Below are 24753 nucleotides of genomic sequence, written 5' to 3' on the forward strand. Positions count from 1 at the left end.
GTTTGGGCTGTAAACTGTGATTTTGTACTACCTACAGTAGTTTACAGTATGTATATTTAACACTTATTATTCCAATTACCAATATTCTTAACAATGTGTTTTAACTTCTGTTTGATTTTCAGTGATGTTCTAATAAAGATGTTGACTGCATGTCTTTGATCAGCAACGAAAGGAAACCTTTCATTTTGAAATATAATATTTGCAGAATCAGGAAAAAATAAGGTGTTTTCTTCTGAATAAAGATATTAATAACATGTACTTACCATAGTTGTTTCACTTTGGTTTTGTGATTTACTGCCTTAGTACGGTTCCCAGCATGCTTTCAGTGTGATTCTCAAATCCTAGTAATTCATGTTGGAAAAAGACAAGGGTGAAAGCCAGAAAACATTTGAGAATGGTCACCTACAGAGTCAGGAAAAATTCTAATTAAGTATAGACACTAGAAGTCAGATATGATGTTCGTGAAAATATACTGATGGAAAAAAGAAATGCAACACCTCCTCCTCCACACTCTGGCCCTCCCGTCTGCGTGGAACAGACTGAAGAGTGACTCATCTGTGAAGAGGACCTGATGCCACTGCTGATGAGTCCATCGCAGTCTCTGTCTGGCCCAAACCAGTCGGGTGAGACGTCTAGAAGGTGTGAGCAGAGGGCCACTGACAGGTCGCCTTGCTCTGAGGCCAGCAGCATGGAGCCTCACTGTCCTGTCACTGACGTGGGCATTGTGTCTGCCGGCAGTTTCAGCAGCAGTACGGTGGCAGATCTGAAACGATCTCTCAGATGGACCAGTCTGATGTGTCAGTCCTGCTCTGGTGTGGTCAGCCGAGGTCGACCGGATCTTGGACGGTCATCTGTCCTGCTGGTCTGCTGAAACCTTCTCTGCAGTCGGGACACAGTGAAGTGGCTCACTCCATATAGTCTGGCAACACTGGCACATGACATGCCTGCCTGCAGCATGCCAATGACCCTCTCCCTTGCTTCTGGTGACATTCAAAGCATTATGGAACGCACAGAAAACTGACTAAGTGTGGCCTTTTTCTTTCAGTGACCTGCAGTAAGCTTTGAATTACGGCTTTTTTAAGGTGACCTAATCAGGCATTGTTTCACCTGGACCTCATTGGGTGGAAGTGCACCTAACGAGCTCTCGTGTGATTGATAAGGTGCAATGCCTCACTGCACAAGCTGTATTGCTGGTAAGAGGGCTTAAAACAAATTGACAACTTTTTGTGAAAGTATAGTATATGAGCTATAACTATAGTATTCTCATTCCAGAAAATGTTGCTTTCTTTTTTCCATCAGTATATGTTCTAAAAAACAAGATACAATATTGTTTCTAGCTCAAGAAACACAAAGAACTGTTTGTCTTTCCAAAGCATGGAGAAAATGGAGCAATCTGGGTAAAAAAAATATAGTTGCACTATAGTGTATGAATGACACTTGTTTTTATGAATTATTTATTGTACCATCTGTTACAAAACAACAACAACAACAACAACAACAACAACACATAATCTAAATAGCAAAATACTTTCTCTTCACAGCGAAACTTGTAAGACAACATAGTCTTACAAGTTCATAGTCTATTCATAATTTATTCACAGTCTAAAACTGAAGCACAGGCATCACAAACAGACACTAAGACAAAGCACCATCTTGAGCTGGATTGAATGGGTACTTTTCCATTCAGTTGTTTTGTGTTATATTGCTTATCCTTGCTAATCAGTACACGTACACCAGAGTACCGTCGTTAACAAGTTTTAAAATTCATAGAGGAGCTAAATCAGGAGAAAATAAAAATAATTAAAAAGTCTTTCAATGTTGTAAAATGCAGGAAGTTCTCAGAAGGCAGCTGGAGGTATAACTGCCTATAAACAAACACAGTGAGGTATTTAGCTATTAACTGAGTCTCCGTGGCAACAAACTAGGAAGGAAGGGAAGGTAACAAAATGCGATCCCTCCCTCTTACCTGGAGTGTGACGTAGGACTGATCCTAAGCTTTTCCCAGGCCTTCAGGGAATGAAAACTGAGAACTGTTCAAACAAGCACCAGGAAGAAACAGACTCTTCTCGGATAAACTCATTCGCTCAGATACAGAGTGAGGATCTGGTAAGTTTCCCTCTCTTTTTCTCAGTTGATATTCTTTTTTCAAAGGCATAGCCCACGGGTTTCCTTTGTCTGGCATGTGGTTGAAAACACACCTTTGCACAGTGTAGGAAGAACAAGAGGATTTTTCAAAGAACAGTTTGGGAAGTTAAAGCTTTTCAAAAGTTGTACGTTTATTTAATAACATAAGCTGTGTTAAAAATGTTTACTTTTTATTCTGTGATATCTGTTGCCAGCCAGTTACGGCTAATGCTTACAGTATTGTATTTCCTATGAAAATGTCAACAAAGAGGGAAATATTTGTAGTAGGAAGAGAAAAGTAGGATGAGTTTGGGAAACCAGGTTTAACAGATGTTTTGCTGACAACCCCTGGTGTTCTAGTGTTGTCTGGTCATGCTGTCAAACAAAGCGAGACTACCCGTTTCAGGAAAGTTGAGTACAGTAAGTGAAGGGCTGAGTCGGGCCTTGCTGTCACTGAGCCTGAAACCCTAGAATCAACTAACACTGCAATACCCTCGTCCCCCAGCCACTCTTATTTCATTGCAATACACAGTGTTGTTTCAAAATTGCAAGCAGTAGATTTACACTATTATTATTTATTTCACATTTTGAAGAATTACAATTAATGTATGGAATTTTTTCAAGTAAATTTTTTTAATTCAAAATAGCAATAATCATTGTGTAATTGATGTTGAATGTCAGCAAAATCTGCAAAGAAGCTATACAAAGTGAAGTTTACATTGCATAAGTATTCAGTCCTCTAAGGCAGTCCCCTAAGGCATGGTGGAAGCTGCCTCTACCAGATTTGTACACTGCAGTAGTGCAACTTTCTCTATTCCTCCTGGTAAATGTGGAAGTTACAGTGGAAGTATTTCTTTAATTCAGACAAATCTCTCATTTTATTGTTGACTGTTTAATCTTCAAAAAGGCTTTTGCTTTTATAAGAAGCCTTTAATGTGATAATCTGTTTTTGTTGACATTTTCATAGGAAATACAATTTATAGTGCGTAAGTCAGTGTTTTAGGACTAGGACTGCGCTCTTTGAGAGACGGAAAATACATTTTTGCATATAAGTTTTATTTATCGAACAACACAATGTTTAAAGAAAAAGATACCAGGAACATATAATCTTGTGCTATCATGTTAGTCTCCTCCCATAGTTTCCAAAGCAGCAGAGGAGTTTCAGAGCACCTGATTGCTTAAGGGAACTGCCAAGACTAGACTTGTACCGATTAGCTCCACAGTGTGTGAGACATTCTGTTGTAAGCCTAAATGGCTTGTTTATTCTTTTAGACTTTCTCATCCTCCCTGAACAATATTTCATCATACCAGCCGGCACCCCTTGATAAGCCAACACAGAACGAATGCATTACAAAGTTATTTTCTATCAATTACTGTGCAATTGTTCAGTACATATCAACATCTGAAATGACGTATCTCCTGATCACACAAAATACAGCACCTATAGCTGATGTGACTACAAAAGCCACAGGAAATGCTTACTGTACATGCACTGCTCTGCAAAAGTCTTAAGAGTGGACATAATCCAAGAGTTACAATATATGTATGTTTTGAAATGAAAAACGTACTCAAAGCCATATGCTTTTGCATCTCTTATTCACATGCTGTAAGCTTTCAAATGTTGGTTCTGTTGTCTTTCTATTAAGTCTTTCTATTTTCTCAGGGCCTGCAAGTCCCCATATATCCTGCCTAACTTATTGTATCTTCCTTTTCAGTGCTAATTGTGTTGCATCTCAGTTTCAATCAAACTCGTCTGACACACTAATGGCTAGACTTCTGAATTTGTTTAGTTTAGGGGTGACCAATCCTAGTCCTGGAGAGGCTAAGCTGAAACAGCTGGTAACTGGCATAACTAGATCAATTTATCAACTTCTCCCAGGTCTTCAGAAACAAATCTGCTGGTACACCAGTTCTCCAGGTCCAGGATTGCAAGCCCATGGCTTATATGGAAGAATACATTTCCGTCCTTCTACTGTATATTCATTAGTTTAAAGACCTTATGTAGTTCTTTAAATCAGAGAAAATAAAGTTAATTTAAAAGGAATCTATTAGAACATTTTATATTAAATGGCAATGTTGTACTTTCTTTATGCTTTACGTTGTTGGCTAACTCAGAATCCCTTTTCAGTGCTCTTTCCTTCACATACTCTTTTAGCTCCCACCACTTGAATTAATTCTGCAAAAACTAATCTTGATGCAATTGCCCTTTCTTTCCAGACATTTTTGTTTCTGAATATGTGCTGGTCTATGCTCTGGCACAACAAAGCTGTGCACCACTGTATTAAACCATTGTGGAATGTGCTGCATTAACATCTCTAATCCTAAACACCAAAGCATGTTCCCAGCTTTGAACTCAATTAAGTAGATTCTTAGACTTATGTCATTCATAAACCGTACCCTCCATAATTATTGGGACAGTGAAGTCAAAATAGCTATTTTTGCCATATACTCAAGCAGTTCAGACTTCAGATGAGAAGGAAAATACACAGAATGTCAACTTATTTCTGTGTAATTTTTTCAAATACTGTATATGCTTTAACATTTTAGAATAGTTGCACTTTATGTGTGTTCATTTCCACAATGTTAGGTAAGCATACGTATTGGGAGAAGTTAAAGTAAATTAACATAGTACAAAACACTATAAAAAATCCTTTGCATGCAGTAACTGCATCAAACCTGCCACCCAGTGACACCACCAGACTATTGGTTTGTTCTTTTGAGATGCTTTGCCAAGTCTATGCTGCAGCTACAGTATTTTCAGTTCTTTTTTCTTGTTAGGGTTTCAGACTTCCGTCTCCTATTCAGCAAGTGAAAAGCATGCTTGATTGGATTTAAATCAGGAGACTGACTTGGCCAGTCTAGGACTTGGTCCTAGATCAGTTTGGCAATGTGTTTTGGGTTACCGTTTTGCTGCATGATGAAGTGCAGACTAATGAGTCTGGGGCATTTTCTTGTACATAGGCAGACAAGATGTTTCTGTACACCTCTAAAGTCATTCTGCTACTACAATTATTAGTTTCATCATCAGTACAGATGTGTGAGCCAGTTCCAGAGGTGGCCAAGCCAAGACATTACTTCTATGTTCGCAGATGAAGTGGTGCTTTGGATTGTCTGTTTGCTCCTTTCTCAACACCTTCACAGTGCAATCACTTTGGAATAGGTTTATCTTTGGTTCATCTGTCCACAACAGTTTGTTTCATAACTCTACTCGCTCATCTACAGTACGGCATTCTTCCTCCACCCAATCTCCACCTTTGCAACAACCTCTCAGTTAACTTCTGCATAAGGGGCCTTATCCTCCACATCCTATGGGCACTGGGCTGGCCCACAGAAAAGCCAAATCTCACTATGCCTAAGCACTCAAATGTACATCCTCAAATGAATTTGTTCTTTTTGGTGCTGATGAGCCAATTGCATCTTGGGGTGTAGGCTTTATAATTCTGCTGTCAAAGTCTTCTGTGAATAGTAGATTGTGATACCATCACTCTGGCACTGTGGAGCTGATTGATTCCAGCGACAGTTGTGTTAGAGTTTTTCTTAATAGTGCAGACACTTTTTCTATTAACAACTTTACCTGTATTCCTCGGCCAATCTGGGAGTTGCTGATTGCTAAGAACACCAGTGGTTTCTTTCTTTTTCAAGATATTCCAAATTGTTGATTTTACAATGCCCAGTTAATGTGCTATACTGTGCACCAGAATTGTGCTGTCCTGTTTGAATTCTTCTTTTCTTTCAACTTCCAAATTGCCTGTTTTCTTTCATAGACAGTTCTATAGTCGTCATGTTGGTTTAGACCTACTAACAACAAAGGCTGATAGCAAAGGGCATAGAAAAGGCAAAATCCAACACCACACAGTCACAGCTCTTTAATGTGTGCACAATCGGTGCAACAGGATACACCTGACTAATAAGAAATATCAGGCAGGCAATTGTCCCAATATGTATGCTTACCTGACATAGAGAATTGAACACAAAAAGTGCTATTAATCTAAAACAGTACAACAAACTGTATAAGCACAGAAATACCCAGGAATAAAAGATGGCATGGTGTATGTTTGCCTTATATACTGTTCATATTTTCATCTGAATTGTTAGTTTGTACAGCAAAAATAGCAATTGTGACTTCACTGTCCCAATACTTGTGACGGGCACTGTTCCACAATGATACATTAACAGAACAACAAAAAGAGTGTTTCATAAAATGACCAGCACTATACAATTCACTTCTTATTTCGAATGGTTATAAAAAAGAGACTTCAATCTCCTCATCATTGCTTAAAATGTGGACTCTCTGTCACAGACAAAGGGATGTTATTGTGAAGAGCAATCCCCTTTCCTAAAGAGTGTGATTTTAAATTTGTCTGTGTTAGTTACTTGTAAAATTACAAGACTTTAAATGTTTTAGCATAGTATCCTTAGTATAATTACATTATTTTATATTTGCTATGTCTGCATTTATGTGGATGATTTTCTTTATATTCCTCTGAAATTATTGCATTGTTCCTGAGTTTTTGAAAGGCTAACTGTAATTTTGTCCTACACAGGTTCCTACATGTACAAAAATGAGCCAGAAGCTCATCACTTTACCACTCTTGGCTGTTGCTCTGGGTCTATTATCTGCCATCCCTCTGTTGGCAGAAACTGTTACATTTATTGCTGAAGATGCAACTTTGAACAGTGTATCCACAACCCCCTCTGTACAGTTGAGCACCACCATGGCCAGCACAACAGCAACAGAGAGAACAACATCTCAAACAGAAGCAATAACCAGTAAAGCACCTGAATTTGCTTCAGAGACAACTCCTCTCAGAAATGCAACTGGATTCACAACAGATTCTTCCAGTGGTGATTCCACATCTGTGTCGAAGAGCACCATATCTGATCCTTCACCCACAGCCATGTCAACATCAACAGCCCAGGGGACTCATGCAATTACTACTGCAATAAGTACATCACAGTCCACCCACAATCAGTCAGTATCAACCCTGTTACCCAATGTCACAGGGAGTAGTCCACTGATCCCCACTTCATTTTACTTCACTCTCACCACTCCCACTTTAGGTAAGTCCAGTTTAAATCTTGATTTCACATGATATAATGTTGTTTTAACTGATGTTCGGGGGGGTGATGACAACTAGGACACTTTCATATTTCCCAACACCTTATGCTTTTCACATTCGTCTTGGACACTCCTCCTCCACCCAATCTCCACCTTTGCAGATATCCCTCAGTTAACTTCTGCGTGAGTGCCCTATCCTCCACATCCTATGGGCACTGGGCTGGCCCACAGATAAACCAAATCTCACTAATCCTAAGCGCTCAAATGCACATCCTCAAATGCATTTGTTTCTTGGATGTCTTTATTCCTTGTGAAATGTACATTGAACATTCTCCACATTAGACGCGAAAGAACATTACTAACTGCTTTTGATAACTGGATGTTAAAAACAAATGTGTTGTTCAAAGCAAGAGTGGGGTTGTTGGAGAAATAGGAGACGTACCTTAATCAGACTTTCAAACCAATACCCTACAATGATCTGGACACTGTGTTTTAGGAGGCTTAAATGCGAAGTTAAACTGAGAACATGACTACTTAGTCATGACTACTTAGTGATCCCTCACGGGATCAATAAAATATCTATCTATTAAACATCCTATTGTACTATTCATTAGGGATGTGGTGCAAGCCCCAGTGTACTGTCTTCATCAGTCTGTACTAAATACTAAATACTAAAAAGTCTTAATGAAATCTCCCACATAATTTAAATTTGGTAAAGTGATTTTTCACTTCTTTACTGATATCTGGTGCATAATGGCCTCCTGAATTTAAAGTGCTATAATTATAATTTAACTATAATATTTATTGTAATATTAATTAAATTATTTCTTATCATTATCATTATTGTTGTTATTATTAGTAAACTAGCAAAAGCTGGCATCAGTTGGGAGCTGTTCAATCCATCTTTTCAAACTATTATTTCAAAATAAAATCAATTACAAAGTATTTTCCTTTAAAATCCTCCACTACAAAAAAACAACAACTTTAGAGCAAGTACTTCTGTGATTCAATAAATTAATTTAACCTTAAAATTTATACTGTACAGATAATATTAAGGTCAAGCTAAAGACAATAGTCTTAAAAAGTACATTGAAACATACAGTACAGTAGCTTTAACAAATATTTGAATGTCAGCAAACTACCATACATTTCTTTTTTTTTATTAGGTGAGCATTTTGGTCTCAGCTATTCTGAAAAGGCTATCACCATTTTCCTCAGTATTATTCTTGGGGTGGCAGTTCTCGTGTTATTCATGTACAGCCTTAACAAATGCAAGAGGAAGAAGACTCAGTATGTACACCGACCCCTCTACAACAACCATGATGACACAGGTAGGATATTTAGCATATTTAATTTCAAATATTTGAGTTTAATTATCAAAGTTCTGAATATGGTTGCTCCATTTCATAGATATTTCAAATTGTGAAAGAAACACTTAAATGTAAGTAAATATAATCTTTGATCTGAAATAAAATAAACCTGTTAATAAATACACTGTATATAATTGATTGGAATAACAACTCACTCCTAAGGATCAAATTACATGGAGACTCCCAGGCATGGCACTCTTGAGAAAGGTACTTCATCTGAATAGTCAGAGTAAAATGCCCCATTGTATTCTGTAAATGGGCTACAAATGTAAGTTATTTTTTACTATAAAATTGGCTAAGATAGGTGCACTTCAAAAATAAATTTGTAATTTTCTAAAATACTGAGCTATATATTCAAAACATGGAGCCATGGTAGCTCAGACAGCAAGGGTGTCTAGCACCTGACTGGAAGGACCTGGGTTCAATCCCAGGTAGGGGTAAGTGATTTAGCTTGCCCTAATTCCTTCCAGATGGCTCCCAGGTCCACTCAGCCTGCTTTCCAAATGAGTACTGGTGGTTAATCCTTCTGGGGGTAATAAGCTAGCCAGAGTGTAATGCTGAACACATCACCTCCACCTTCAGTGTTGGATGGTTAAGAAAAATGGTGGCCCTTGCTCCCCATTCTGCCCATGGGTCTTTATGGCCTGAAAAGGGAACTACCTACCTACATGTATATTCAAAACATTTTCCTTTAACCTAACCATATGCAATCCAATTAAATTTGATGTGACCCAGAACAGTAAATATAGTGTTTTTCACCCCCAACAGTTCAAACCCCACTTATATTACTCTTATCATTAATATTATCAAAAAGCATTTCTTTTACACACAAATTTTATTTTATAGATGTCCAGCTAGCAAAAGAGTTTGGGTTCAACTGCAACATTTGCCAGGCAGATTAGACAATCTTATGACTGTTGATAATAAATAATTTGTAGGTAACTTTAAATAAGAAAGTCTTTTGAATATTGCAGTCACAGTTAGAGGTAAAGTTAAAAGGAGAGCAAGAGCTGTAGGTACAGTGCAGATATGACAACCATTCAGAATCCTGTCTTTCTTGAGCACTAGTGGGAAAGGAGCATTACATCTGTGTGTAGGTGCTCCCTTCATCCTGTAAAATTTGTTATGGATTCAGTCCTATAGCTGAGTTTAGCATAAAATAAAAAAAATGTAATTATTCAGCTAAAATTTTCACAGATGTTTCTGGCTTGCCACGTGCAATGCAATAATTTAAAATCATTAAAAAGTTCTGACATTAGTGGTCTATTATGTTTGAGTTTTTACATTTGCATGATTGATTACTCTTGCGTGATTACTGTAACATTTTGCTTTGATTTTTTTTATTTTTGGACAATAGTCTGCAACCCGTAGCATTAGAAAAAATATTATTTAATGGACTTTATTTATGGGCTGCATGATCTTCCTAGAACCTGCTTGATAAAACAAAATCTTATAAAGTTTTCAGGAAAATATAAAAATAACAACTGCTTGACTATTTTTAACTTATAAACTAAAAAAGGACACTTAATTAAATGTACTTGTCATATATAATGGCTTTGTCATGTCCATACGATATATATTAAATATCATTGTTTTCACAGTGAACAGGTACAGGACACCAGAAGACACCCTTGTGATTTCAGGAGGACTATATGATGGTCCTCAAATCTACAACCCTAACATGACAGTTTTGGATGAGGATGATGAATTCCATTCAGAAAATCCTGCTTTTACCAACCAACCTCCACAATTCCGTCTGGAATTCTTGTCTGAAGAACAAGAAAGGTCTCCTGACTTGGGAGTTAATACCTTTGAAACCTTTAATGCTCCAACTGAGGAAACATAATGCCTTTCAACCTTTTATAATTATGGAACTGCATTTAACAATGTCATTTGCTAAACTCAATGACAAATAAACAGCAAGACAATATAAAATACAAATTTAATATATTGTTTTTAACGTCTACAAAGTTTCCAAATAACAGGTGTGGTGTATGTATGCTAATTATATATGCAATTCCATTAAATATTAAAGCATATAATTACAACAGAAGCAAAATCTGATGGAAAAATCAAATATTTTGTAGTGAAGGTTTTTATTAAAAAATTAAAGGAGAAAAAGAATATCTAGAGTTTCTCATAACTATCTGTGCAAAATTGTTCCAGAAGAATATTTTTTTAAATCTCTTTCTGTACTTTGAGACTTTTCTTAATTTACATAAACTAATTGTAATATATGATCCAAAATATTATAGCATAGCATAAAAGCATAAAATGTACACAAAAATACCAACAGAATTATTCATAAACATTTTATTACAACTGTAACAATAAGTAACAACACATACTATGTTCACAAATTGTATCATTTCCATATCCTACTGCTGGTGCTTTAAACTGGCTAGATATGTGTAATATGTAACAAGAAAAAAAATGTATATCACTTAATTCCATTAAATTAGAAATTTCAAGACTTCACTGAATTAGAAATGGAATGAAATGATCTCAATATTAGTAGTGTATATTCATTTTAGAAGCCATATCATTTCATTCCTACAAATCTAAATGTATATTTAATAAAAATAATAACCAATGGCGTTTAATACTAAATATGCAATGTCAAATGAAATACAAACTATTAATTGCTGTTGATAAATCCAAAGACTTTCAAAAGAATGTTATCTCTTTTAAAACTCTTGTCTTTTATTGCAGAGATATTGTGAACTGTAAATGTGTGTAACTGTACAGCAACTTTGAACTTTGTAAAAACTAAAATAAAAACAACTAAAGCTATGCAAAACTCTAAGATTATATATGAAATTCAAATGATTTTTCTTCTGAAGCAAAAATTGTGTAAAGTGCAAATAGAACCCTCCAAGAATAGGTTTTAAAGATACTGAAACAATATTGTAAAACAAAAGTTTTGATTGTGGATCAGGTAGTAACAGAAAGACTTAGGCAAATATTTTCTCACATGCTTTCATTTTTCTCTTCCTGTCAGAGTTGGTAACAGCTGTCCAACCAGCATCTCGCATCCTTTTTATAGCCGCCATTTTCAGGGCTGCCCCTGGTGATTTTGGAACAGCAGGACTCTGAAACATAGTGTAATAATACAGTACATAAGTTCTTATATGAATTATCAAGTGTATTAAATAAAAAATCAATATACTGATAGATGATCAAATTAAACCATGTCAAAAGCTATCTGTAATACAAGTAACACTTAAATTAATATTCAACATTAAAAAAATAACTCTTAAATGTTATGATCATCAATTGATATTGAAAATCATATTCATAATTTAGGTTGTAATATATTTCATATTATGTTGCCATTAAGAAATTATGTGCAAGGGAATCACATGAAATATACAATTAGTAAGTAATTGTATTTAAAAATAGTTTTATATAATAAAAACTTACCATCTTGAATTCTTCTCCACAAAGATGAAGTGCATGAGCATCACTTGAATACAGGCTCTTGAATGAATCTATCTCTCTAGGAAAATTCTAAAATAAAAATTGAATTTTTTACATGAGCATAATGATTAAGTATAGTGTGAATACTTTAACTGCTGAAAAAACATTCTGGAGATAAACCAGTTTTTGCTTTTACAATACCAGAGGTTCAGCATCAAACTGCATCAGTGAAACTATGCACTGCACACTGATTGAGCTGAAACTTGGAATACATCAAAATACAAAATACATCAAAATAGCTTTTTCAAGTTTGCACCTAAACAATTGCAGAAGTTTTTAGATTCACAACAGATGATAAAGCATTTAAAGAAACATGAGCCACCATGATAACTACTCTTATTAAAAAACGTATTTGCCAGTTACCTCTAAACTGTATACTATAGATGTAATTCTAGTATCAACAGGATGAATACAGTATGTACAGTATGAAAATTTGGCTCTCGCATAAACAATAATGACTTCCTGACTGTCAATTGCTATTGCCTTTCTTATATTCTTCAATATGCAGGCCATGCAGTAACTTATCTTGTTTAAAAACATTTGGCCAAATAACTGCATACTTCATAATATTGTAGTTTTTTACACTTAACTTTAACACTTTGATGAACTGGTGTACCTGCTTAAACCAAGATGGTCACCTGGCCTCCTTTTTTTCTCACAACTCAAAGTGCTTCTCTTGGGAACTAATACACCTACTGCCCTGAAACTTGGAAGACCATATGCTTCCGATTTAAACCTCACAAGTTGCTGTGATAATCTTCCTGCCCAAATTGAATTGTCAATTGCTTGGCAAAACAACACCACTTACGCAAATAATAATACAGTACGGAAATGTTTGGAAAGTTAATTCAGAACTTGATCATTGTATTCATAATTGGTATCATTGTAGTAATACTGTAATTGTTAAAATTGAGAAATGGGATTTTATACCATGTTTTACCATTGTTTAGTGCCTGTCTTAGGAATCACTACAGCCATTGATTTAAAACTTTGTTCACTAAAACCTGCTTCAAATGTGTGCCACACATGTTTCAACAACATTGTTATACCCACATTGGCAAAACATGTTTCATACCTCTAACTTCTCTTTTTCATAAACTGAATTCCAGACTTGTTAGGAAAAATTGTAATCATTTTTAACTCCTTAATTTACTTAATTTATTAAATAAATTTAATTTAAATTTAATTTTAAATGTAATTTGGAAATGGGTAAGAAGTTCCTTGGAAGCCTTCAAAACTGTACATAGTTTTCTAGTTATCTTCCTTGAACAACAATGTACTGTATGTGGTTAAAACTGTGTAGAATACAGTGTTCCAGTCAAAGTAAATTCCAACATAACATGATTAAAATATTAATTTATTAATGCACTATTTATGCCTCAGCTGCTAAATATTCCTGTATTTAAAAAGGAACTATGTTTTTATCTTAAAGATCCTAAACTTAAAAAAGCAGCATCCAAAAGTTGGCAGAGTGAGCTACCACAGGGTTTCAGAAAATTGCAGTAGCAGTCCTAATTACATCATTATTAAAACCTCCTTGTTTACCAGCATGTCACTTTGTTCAGAGTTGTCTGAATTCATATCAAGCTCCACAGCAACTTTTCTTTTTTTCTTTGCACCATCAGTGACTGGAATGGGTCTTGCTATTTGCGCTGACTTCTCAATAGATGGTGTTCGTACCAAATATGTCTAAAATAGAAAATAATTAATGCTATGTTCTTTTTTACTATACATACACGTTTAATAGTTATATTTAAACAAAACATACCATGTAAGGCAATAATATGTATATCAAAAATACCTTCAAAAGTGGAAGCAAAGGGCAGCTTTTCTGGCTAAATGGTTTTAAAAAAGACAATACAATCCATTTAGAAAACAAGGGAAATTACACTTTTACCTTAATGTCTGGAGTGGACAGGTTTTTAACTTTTTTCACTGGTGTCCAAGATAGATGTTTTGTCGATGAATATTTTATTTCTGCCTTTCTCAATATTTCAGACACACTGTTCTTGGCAGATTTTTGAGAAGGAGTTTCTTTTGTTCTGGTACTAGCAGTGGAATTCAAATCTTGGGGATCTGTTTTCTGTCCATCAAAGAAATATTTTTATTTATTTATAGTATATTAAAACAAAACAAACTCATTCAGAATATGCTCAATGAGTGCATAATTTCACACTAGGAATTATACTATACTATATATCAGATTTTAAAAACAAACCTCTGTCAGTATTGAATCAGATGTTATACTTAAGTTTAAACGAAAGTAAACCTGGTGTTTTAATATTTTAAAACTGTATGTTTCAAAAGGAATGTTCACAGGAATTCTATTCATGTGAAAGTTCTAAAACGGGAAATTCTCTGTTAATGGTTGAAATGACATTTAAAATTATATTTTGAAAAAAAAACTACACATTAAAAACATTATATTATTTGTCTGTAAAACATCTGTAGGAACTAAATGACTGAACTGTAATTTCAGATGTCTACTAATAATAGTGTGACAAAATAAAAAAATATCAGTGTGCATTGTAAAATCTATATAGGCTATATTTTACATACTGGAAAAGAAAGTTCCTGTTCTTTTCACTCTTTCTGAATACTGACATTTGCTTTTTAATTTTTTAGTCTCTTCTTAAAATAGCCTTCTTAAGAGTCATTTAAAAGTCTTCTTAAGAGTCTTTTAGAAGTTATATATTTTCTTACAAAGGACCTTCAACTTACGCTGCCCTCCAGAAGTATATTTACAGCAAAATCAAAATGTTTTGTTGGCTTTAAGTCTAGCAATTGGATTATGTACTGTATACTTATAATATGAATGACAAGGATGTTATATTAATGCCTTTTTTGTGTAATTACATCCATGCAATTGATTTTATTAGAACTATATTAGAACAAAAATGTACTTTGTTTTCATCCCAGTGATTTCAAGTGACCATAGTCTTGGGACACAATTGGTTTAACACACATTTCCAGGTGTATACAGTCAGTATTTGGTTACATATCCCTTTCAGGCAATAACTGCATAACTGAGCTCACCACGCTCTTTGTGTAATCATTGGAGATGTCTAGCCAGGCCTTTACTGTAGCCAACGGCCTTAATTTATTGCATATCATTTTAGTGATGTGGCTTAGACTTTTTATTCAGCATAAAAAATACATGTTCAATTGCATTTAACTCTTTTTTTTATTTCTCCCGATGGACTAATCGATTGCACTGGTTATTTATTTTGGTCACTGGCATCCTATATTAAGTATGAATAAGTATGAAATCATTTTCTTCTATATAAGCAGACATAATGTTTCAATAAAGTTCAGAATTCATTCGGTTGTAACATTAGTCAAAACATTGTAATATTATTTTTATTTTTTATAATCAAATGCTATTATTATTATAATTATTATTACTAATAATAATGATGATAATCATCCATTAGTTACATTAAGTGAAATAATAAAGTTATAAATACTCGGGAGTTGTACTTATCAGTTATTGTTTCACTTGGTTAGAGTCAAATTTCCATTTTAGATTTCATTGTCCCAGTGCATTTGCAGGGTGAAAAGAGTAGGGGTGGAACCCCGGCATCCTGGCCAAATTTTCCATGCCTCCTAATAATTCCCCTCTATGAATTGGCTACATTACTTTGTTCTCCTCCCCCCCCCCCCACTCCGACAGCAGGTGGAGTGACATGCCGGTTGGAATATTCTCGGTCGCATTTAATGACAACGTCAAGCGGACCCTGCTGAAGCGGGATTAACGCTACGATGAGAGAGAGTACATTTGCAGGGCACTGTAAATACAATTAATTAAGCTGACCTTCTCCTTCATTTCACTGTTGAGCTGTTGCTTTAAAATTGAAAACTCCACTTTCAACTTGGAAAGCCCCTGTTCCTGTTTTCACAAAGAGACAATTTTAGTGGATATTTTTAAGAATAATATTCAATTAATTAAATATATTAAGGCATTTGTCTCCACCCTGAAACAGTTTAACATTTTAACACTTGATTAAAGGGGAACTGCTATATTTCAGGTTAGAAAGAATCAGTAATGATGAGTCCATTTCAAACCACAATAAAAGTAAAATGTACACATTAATGTGTAAAACCTCCAATTTACATCAGAAAATAGACACAATTTTCAGGTATGCGCAGCACCATATTCTGCCGAAAAATACTGCTTACTAGTTAACTGCATGCAGATCACTTTGGAACATTTCTGTTGTAAAATGTGTGCTGCACAACCTGTACTTATTTGTTTGTACATTACATCGCAATTCAAGATTTAATAACTGATCTGAGAAATTGGGACTGCAGTTCCCCTTTAAATTAGAAATATGCAGTTAAGTATTCCAAAAACAATATTTCATGATGTAATCTAGTAGAACAACAGCATTTTCTAAAAACTTTCAGTGTTTATTAAAGTTGTTCAACAGGGAATATCATTATTACCAGGCATGTTTTAGCAGCGATCAGTTCTATCTCTTTCTTTTTCTTCTGATGAAGTTCAGCTTCTTTTTCTTCCACATTTTTGTCATACTGGTTCTATTACATAGTAATACAAACATAAGGCTAATCAATTATCACATAACTAAATGGCATTTTCAGCAAATTAATAAAACACAGAACATATTAACAATAAATTGTTTTACTATTTTTACCATAAATTGGAACAGTTTTACCTTATGCTTCTCCATTAAAGTAACCATTTCAGATATCTTGTGTTGGCATGTTATTTCAGTTTCTTGTTTATTCTTTAATGCTTCATCAACTGCAGACTTCAGTTTTTTTATCTGAGAAAATACAAACAAAACTGTGTTAACTGACTCATTGCTGGGAAATATAACACAAGACCATAAGATGGGTTTGCAAAAAAAAAAATCTGATTTATTTTCCTTGTTCAATAGTTTAGTAGCAAATTGAATCTATGTTTTGTTTTTTGAAGGAAGATAGAGTTTGGGCATAAACGACCTGCTTGGGAATACCCCTCCTAATAGCCATGACATTTTGAATTATTAATCCTAAATAAATTCTGTATTAGTTTCCAATTGTGACCCTGTATCCTTCCTTACAGTAGTTACTAAGTGTGATTTTTTTTCTTCGGTTGTCTCAAGCTTTCAGTAGACACATTATGGTTTTCTATTATTATAAACCCTCATCAGTTCATCTTTGTCTCAAGCTTTAGACATTTAATGTATACATCATATGTTACTTTATTATTATCACAATTTCCCATTGTTTCTGTCACATCTATTTACTTAATTGTATTGTGGTAGTTTAAAAAGAAAATCAATAAAGAGCATCTCTCTGTGCCTTTACATCTTGCATTTAGGTGCAATAATTGACAATTTTTAACTATAAATTTTAGCTTCTATGTCCCCTAATAAAGTGCCAGTCACCTTTGTTCATAACACTAAGACCTCATCAAACATGAAGAAACCCATACCCATCTCTACATTAGGTGGTCTATAGTATACACTTTTTGTTAAGACTTAACAATAAGAATTTCTGTTTCCCAGTTTAACCTACTGTATATAGATTCTAAATTATTTATACTGACTCCAGTTCACCAGCAGGTATACTGTATATACTGTAAACTGTATAATCCCATCCCACCACAATTTTTTCAGATAGACAGGGAGGGTGAAAAAATTCAGCATCTTAAAACACAAAACCTTTTCATTCAGGTCTGCTTCAATTCCACTTTTGGTTTCAATCGTCTTATGAAGATTCTTAATATTGTCCTCTTGAAGTCTTTGAACACTTTCAAGCTCAGTTTTCAATGTATTTACCTTAAGTGAGGGAAACAGATCAATTGCAACAATATTACTTTTATATAAAGTATTACTTCAAAATTATGGGTTCTGTATTCAAAACACTTAATGTACCTCTATGTTTTGAGTAAAGTGACAATTCTGAATAAAAAAATATATGGTATAGTTTTTATTATTATTTATTCAAAATAATTCAATTTAAATCTCTTATTAAATAAACATTGTAACTTACAAACAGTTCTTAACTATAACTTCATTACTATATCTGGAAAGCTACAGTATGCAGTTTACAAAAACCCTGGTCAGAATGAAGGGTTGTTTATACTTAAGTAGTCTGTTCTTACAGCAGACATGGGCTTGGGATGGCCTAAGGGGTCAGTTAATCTTTTCTCATCCTCAGGAGTGGGAGAAGCAATCTGCCTACCTATCCTAAGCACCAGCACTTTGTCTTGCTCTTTTTTAGACTAAAAACATAACTGATATTTCTGGTCACAGAAGACAACAGAAGTAAATTTAGAGCAGTATTTTTCTATTTGAGGAAAAAATGTTTCCTTTTACTACTCACCACTCTTAACTTGTATCTCTGAGATGCATTATTTGGATTACAGAAAAAAAAATCTCAAACTTTTAGTTTCCTGTAAATTTGATGTGTCTTACAAAGGATGAGTGGGGGTAGTATTACACTGTAAAGGGCCTGGACTCTCAGTTTTTTGCAAAATATTTGCAGTAGTAGAAGTTTATGTGTTAGTTTGTAATTAAATCTGAATGTGCCAATGGGACAAAGAAATCATGTGATCCACTTGGTCGTTTTTTGTTGCTGGAGACAGGGTGCATGTTATCAAGTATTTTAAATTGGTGTAAGGATAAAATGTGTACTGTTACCTTAATACTCCACCCTCAGCTGTTACAATTTAAAATTAATTTCTATAAATTATTTACTAAACTCAGAGGAATAGATTTAAGATGTGTTTTATACCTTAGTTACTGTATGTTATACCACTTCAAAATTTGAAGTGCAGCAACTGTCTTTGGAACTGCCCATTTGATATAAGCCACTAGATGTCAGCTTAGGGATTCTCTAGAGAGGAAGAATGAGTGCAAGCATTTGCACAGAGCTGCAAGACAGGAATCTAAGCAGCTAGTTTCCATGATCTTTCTTGTATTCATATACTGTAGTGAGATTAAACCAGTTTGGTCTCATTGTAAGAACGGTTTATTTGATTTAAGGGTACTTTCATGGTGAAGCAATATCTTTGGTTAGATTAGTTTCAGAGCTGGCACTGAAATGATCTACTGTTAATTAGCCCAACTTCTCAGGGTTAGAAATAGGTTATATGAAAAGACTTAGCTTCCACCAATTAAATCACTCTCCAAGGAGCAAGTGCTCCATTGGGAAAGGTTATGGGAGTTCTGTGGTGGGTGATGCCATCTCAGCTGCTAGCACAGTCTGAGGGAACCTTTTAAATTTTAGACAGAAAGGGAAAATGAGATAGCCCAGTATGTTATGGACCTTAGTGATATGGGACAGTTATTTTCCTACACCAGGAAATTAATTTAAGTACATCTCCCAACTTTGTGTGACTGCATAAGCGGAACCTGGCACATATCTCAACAATTTTTAAATAAAACACATTCTGTACATACCTCAGTTTGAACATTATTGCACTTTTCACGCTCTGCTGCAAGTTCTCCTTTTAAATTCTTATTCTAAGAAAATGAGATGATGTATAGAATATTTGCATACCCAAAAACAACATTATTATTTAAACTTTCTTTAAATCACATAATGTGAACATTTAGTTCGGAACATCAAAATACATACAGTATATATGTTATATGTATATGCATATTTCATATATTATTAATGTTATGTAAAATATAATGGTTAATTCCAAACAAAAAACAATTCATAAGGTTTTGACAGTGGAGACTCTTCGGGTATGTGGTGGAAGAAATACAGTATGAGGCCAAAGCATCAGGATGGAGAAGATGAAAGAAAACGTGAGAATGGGTAGAAAACTGTGAAAACAAGACTAAATAGAAATCTAGGAATTTATGTAGTAAATATGGAAGGTGGCAAACTGTAAAGGAGGGGAGATATAAGAGAGACATTAGTTGACCATTGAGAGCCAGGTGAATGTCTGAATCAACTTTAATGAATATATTGGCTTCTGATTTGTAGTATGTGATTCTTTGAATCTATTTAGAAGGTCACAGAAATACAGGAAGTGTATCTCATGGCCAGGAAAATTAAAATGGGGGACTAGAAGAGGACTTCTATCTTTACTGCTCCTACGTTCCTTGAAATGGTCAATTAGTCTTCTATCTTTTCTACCAAAAAGAAATGACAAGACACTTTCTGCAAAAAATGCAATTAATGAGATTGAAGTGAAGGCATGACTCCCTTCACGTGATCATGAAATGATTAGAAGGATCAATTTTAACCCCATACATATAAATTACCCACTATCCAAATATATAGTATATAGGAAACAACAAACAAGAAAGCAATGAAAGTTTTCTTCAAGCTGATGCTTCCTCAATTTACCTCTCTTGATTATGATTACATCTCTGTGCCCTTTCACAAAGATTTGAAGAGTACTAATACAACAATAATCCTAAATTAAATGTGGTTCACATATGCTCCAAGCCCTCACTGATTGATTAATCTCTCTCCAATGTCTACCTTTTTTTAATTTATATTTACATATGTAACTTACATTACATTTACTTCCTTGTTCCTCCGCACACCTGAGGAAAGCTATACAGCTAAAACATTTTTTACTTAGTACAGTACCTCTTGCTTTAGATCTTCTTGAGCTTTGTGTTTCTGTTCCATTTTTTTCTTTAAGGTATTCAGCTACAAAAAAAGTTAATCTAAGGAAATCATTTTAGATCAATATCTATGTTTACTTTAATAAAGATGAAGACACAATCATCTTACTAAATTATACTAAAATATCATTTAAATTTACATTGTCTGTATAATTTCATATAATTAAAAAAAATTAAAGTATGCCATAGCATCTGAATATATGAGGCAAAAATTAACTAGGGGGTATTGAAATTGCAAGATTATACAGATGCAGTAATTAACTTTTAACTTAAGCATTTACCTTTGTTTCCAGGCTCTTAATATGTTTTTCCCTTTTAATTAATTCACTCTGCAAACCTCTAGTCTATGAAAACAGTAAATAAATAGTTATTCATCCAATACAGACATTATTATCATCCCAAATTAAGCTGTCCACGCAGATTGTCTTTTGATCATCTATTTATCAAAGAGGCAAAACAACTTTTATTTGGCTATTACAAAGGCCAAATAATGTTTTAGGTAGATATCTACAAATAATTAAACCATGTATTTATGTTTTAATATTAAATTTAATTTTAATACAAGGAATTTACTTTTTTAAATTAAAACATCAAATGTTTTACCTTTACATTGTTTTATGACATTTGACTTAATCAAGTCTATTCTTAACCACTAGAATTCCAAATTGTTTGGTACAATGAGGAAGGATATTCAAAATCTAACAATAATATTGCTATAGTCCTTACTCTTTCTTCATGCTCTTCTAGCTTATTCTCAGTCTGAAAACCTTGCTTTTCAATTTCGCCTTTCAGTAATTTGAGATCCTCTCTAGTGAAAAATGTTCAAAGGGAAACAAATTAATAAAATTGAGGAAAAAAATATTTTTTAACATATACTATACAACATTCTTCATGGATATGTCAGATATTCCATGTTAACAAAATGTGGTCAATGCCAATTTTTCTTGACACAGCAGGCATTCTCCAGCTAATGTGAAAGTTTTATCAAGGAATGTCCTGTGGACACATGTCTGGGGGCACACAGTTTACAAGTGCTTTTCAAGCCATTAATTAGATTTATCAAAAGTAACTAAGATTTTTATATCTATAAAAAGTTCAGATGGGTGACTTTAATAGGATCTACCACATGGGGGTCAGCACTGTTTGATGAAAGAATGGGGAAGGGCACTTTTTTCTGAGGAATGCTGGACCTCCCTTTCATCCTTTTTTCATTTATAGTCAGATGTGTCATTTTCTCATCACCTCTCATCTCCCATTTTTTGATTACTGAAAGAACCCAATTGAATATGGAGCAGAATATATTAATATGTTAATAACATTTTCAAAAAATGTAACAAAAATCATACCCAAGTTGATGGTTTTCTTTGTGTAGTTTTTCAATTTCTTTCCTGCTATTTTCTTCATTTTCCTTGCTTGCCTAATTTGAAAACATAATCAAAACAAAAACTGCATTAATTTTCCTTGTTTCTTGTTTAACAATTTTCATCACATTAAACATATGAAACAGAGAAAAAGTCATAACAAATAGCATATTTAAGGAAATTTAAGAAATATTCCTTTTTGTTTATCAAACTTTCACTGGTGTAAAATGTTAGCAACATAAAATATTTTTCATTTTCATAAAAAATATATCCCTTTCTATAATATGACTCAATATAGGATGACACTTCCAGAGGTAGCAAACTCTTTTAAAGTCAATATTTTGACATGCAAACCTTCAGGTACTCTTCAAGGTTTTTAACATTAACAGCTTCACTCTTCATCTGATGGATAGCATCCTGCTTTTCTGTTTGTAGTTTGTTAAAATTTGACATCAACTCTTGATATTTTTCCCTTTTAAGAAACAGTGAAATATGACATTGTCAATGTAGAGGCAATCATATTAATATAACCATATTAGGCAATTAAGTTATTAAAGTTTTAAATGTTCCATATACAATAAGATGGGTACCATATGGATACATTTTAGTAAAGTATATTAGGAAAATTGCTACTAGAGTACACATACAATACATTGCTAAGCTTTAATCATTTGTAACTCATTGTTGGATAAATTCTAGTTTAGCCACTAACATGGCTAACAGTTGCTAACTTAAAAGCATGCACTTCATCATTTTTGGTCAAACAGGGTTAAGGCACTGTCTATTAGTTAAAAATGTAATCTATCACATATTTAAAAAATAGATTAATTATTTAGGCAGATGTTGGACAAAGCATCCCATAATGCACTATAGTGAGTCCTAAAGAGATTTGTGTTGTATGTATCTGTGCTAATTTTCATAAGACATTTAAAATACAACCTAAGATCCCTAAAATCTTAATTTCAAAAGCTCTCCAATTTGGTAAAAGTTATGGTGTAACTAAATTAAAAACAAACAACATGACACACTGTTGTTGTTTTAAGTCTTTCTTTAAATCTTCCATTTCCTCCTGTGGTACCACCACTTTCCCAAGAGCTGCAGATAACTGTTCTTCAATTTCACATATTTTTCTCTGAGAAAGATAGAAATTTATGTCATTTTCATATAGGTATTCTTACAATTAACAAAAACAAAATTCCATTAAACAGAGCTTAAATTTTGTACTCCATTTCAGACATCCAATACAAATAGGTAAATGATTACCATAAACAGGTTTAAAGAAAATGTCACCATTTATATTAGTAAAAAATTAGTTAACCACTGAAGTTAAAATGTGGAAACATACTTCTCTGTCTTGCACAGTGTCCTTCCATTTTTTCTGGTCTTTCTGTAATTCTTGTAGAGTCTCTTCCATGTATTTTTTTTCTACAGAATTAATCTGACCTATATTCTACACAAAATCGGAATTTATTATTGTTACAGAAAAATGTAAAGGAGAAATTAAATATCTGTTCAAAGGCTCATTTGACTTTACAAAAATGTGAAAGCAGTGAATATATTTTTTCCACTTATTATAAGAATCTACCATATTTATTGAGTAGGAGCACAAAAATGTTGAGGTTGCTCTTCTGACAATGTCAAGCAATGGGTATTATTTTAAATTTTCTCTGCTACATGGACAGACACCTAAGCAGCATAATTTACTTTTTTTCAACTATACATCATATAGCAGCAGTTACTAATGACACAAATTAAAGATTTTTCCTGAGAAATTAGATGGTATAATACAAATATTGTATCCAAAAATCATTGAATGACTTAAATTTGCTTCAGAGCATACCTAACCCATTGTGATATGAACATCTCTTCCATGTTTATTTTTTAAATAAAGATATTCCCTCTTGCTATATTTATTAGTAGCATGACATTACTAACAAGTGGAAAATCCTAAATGGTTACTGATAAAATCTGGTAGTTTTAACTTATAATTATCCAATATTTCACACTACTGTTAGAATTTAGCATAACTGTCCAATTACCCATTTTATATGGAAAATGTATTAAGAACTATTTGAAGTCATAGTTTGAGAACAATTTCACTCACCCTTAACTTACAAATTTCAGTGTTTTTAACTTCAAGTTCAGCAACAAGTTGTCCTGACTTTGACTCCACTGTTTTGAACTTCTCTTCTAACAGTTCCAGGGACTTAGTAATAACATCCTTTTATCATAAAAAATGTATACTGTATAGTTATTCATATTCAAAGTTACACTTAAACAAAAACACATTTTTTTGAATAATGTGTTCTTAGATAGTGTTTGATAGTGTTAGCAAACTCTAACTCTGTGAACCCAGCAACTTTTTTTCCCAGCAGAACAAAAATACCATTAACTCTTTAATTGAACCTAGTATTCAACAGAAAGTCAAGCAGTAGTTTGATGAATTAAAGAAAACTTTTTTGGGAAATTTAATAATGCAATAGAATGAATAAGCCTACATCCTTTAAGGCCTTATAATATATTTTAATTATGTGTACAATTTAATGGCTGAACTAAAGGACACATGGAATTCTGCATTCTTTTTCTGAGTGTACAAGGAAATCAAATATCAGTGGTGACACACTGCCTAAATGTAATAGAGACATTTTAGTTAATTTTATGTTTTATATGTATTTCCAGTTCTACCTTTTTACTTATTTTTAGTATGAAACAAACCTGAACCATGCAAGCATTTAGTTTTGTTTTTAGTCTCTTAT

At 33.7% G+C, this 24753-nt stretch overlaps 2 protein-coding genes across 8 annotated transcripts in view; one reads left to right on the forward strand and one right to left on the reverse strand.

The window, feature by feature from the left end:
• Positions 1-1947: 1947 nt before the first annotated feature.
• LOC148658637 (uncharacterized) lies at positions 1948-11353 on the forward strand. The gene is made up of 4 exons (XM_088640079.1): positions 1948-2106; positions 6669-7185; positions 8350-8514; positions 10155-11353. The coding sequence occupies exons 1-4, from the start codon at positions 2017-2019 to the stop codon at positions 10397-10399; spliced, it is 1017 nt and encodes a 338-aa protein (XP_088496205.1). The 5' UTR covers positions 1948-2016; the 3' UTR covers positions 10400-11353.
• The window catches only part of sycp1 (synaptonemal complex protein 1), a 32738-nt gene continuing 18836 nt past the window's right edge, over positions 10852-24753 (reverse strand). For 5 of the 7 annotated variants that reach the window (XM_088640068.1, XM_088640072.1, XM_088640067.1 and 2 more), the window contains 17 exons: positions 24102-24218; positions 23343-23447; positions 23026-23129; positions 22352-22469; positions 21983-22053; positions 21363-21444; positions 20918-20980; positions 20599-20661; positions 19446-19508; positions 17703-17819; positions 16710-16820; positions 16480-16572; positions 15848-15922; positions 13931-14116; positions 13579-13722; positions 11977-12063; positions 10852-11645 (listed from right to left, as the gene is read on the reverse strand). In XM_088640068.1, coding sequence (XP_088496194.1) covers positions 11508-11645; positions 11977-12063; positions 13579-13722; positions 13931-14116; positions 15848-15922; positions 16480-16572; positions 16710-16820; positions 17703-17819; positions 19446-19508; positions 20599-20661; positions 20918-20980; positions 21363-21444; positions 21983-22053; positions 22352-22469; positions 23026-23129; positions 23343-23447; positions 24102-24218 — 1737 coding nt within the window. In that variant the 3' untranslated portion in view covers positions 10852-11507. The remainder of the gene's footprint in view (positions 11646-11976; positions 12064-13578; positions 13723-13930; positions 14117-15847; positions 15923-16479; positions 16573-16709; positions 16821-17702; positions 17820-19445; positions 19509-20598; positions 20662-20917; positions 20981-21362; positions 21445-21982; positions 22054-22351; positions 22470-23025; positions 23130-23342; positions 23448-24101; positions 24219-24753) is intronic. The other 2 variants (XM_088640070.1, XM_088640071.1) reach the window with 2 other exon arrangements.

The sequence above is a fragment of the Lepisosteus platostomus genome, chromosome 7 (assembly GCF_059453375.1).
Source record: "Lepisosteus platostomus isolate fLepPlt1 chromosome 7, fLepPlt1.hap1, whole genome shotgun sequence".
NCBI classification, from domain to species: domain Eukaryota; kingdom Metazoa; phylum Chordata; class Actinopteri; order Semionotiformes; family Lepisosteidae; genus Lepisosteus; species Lepisosteus platostomus.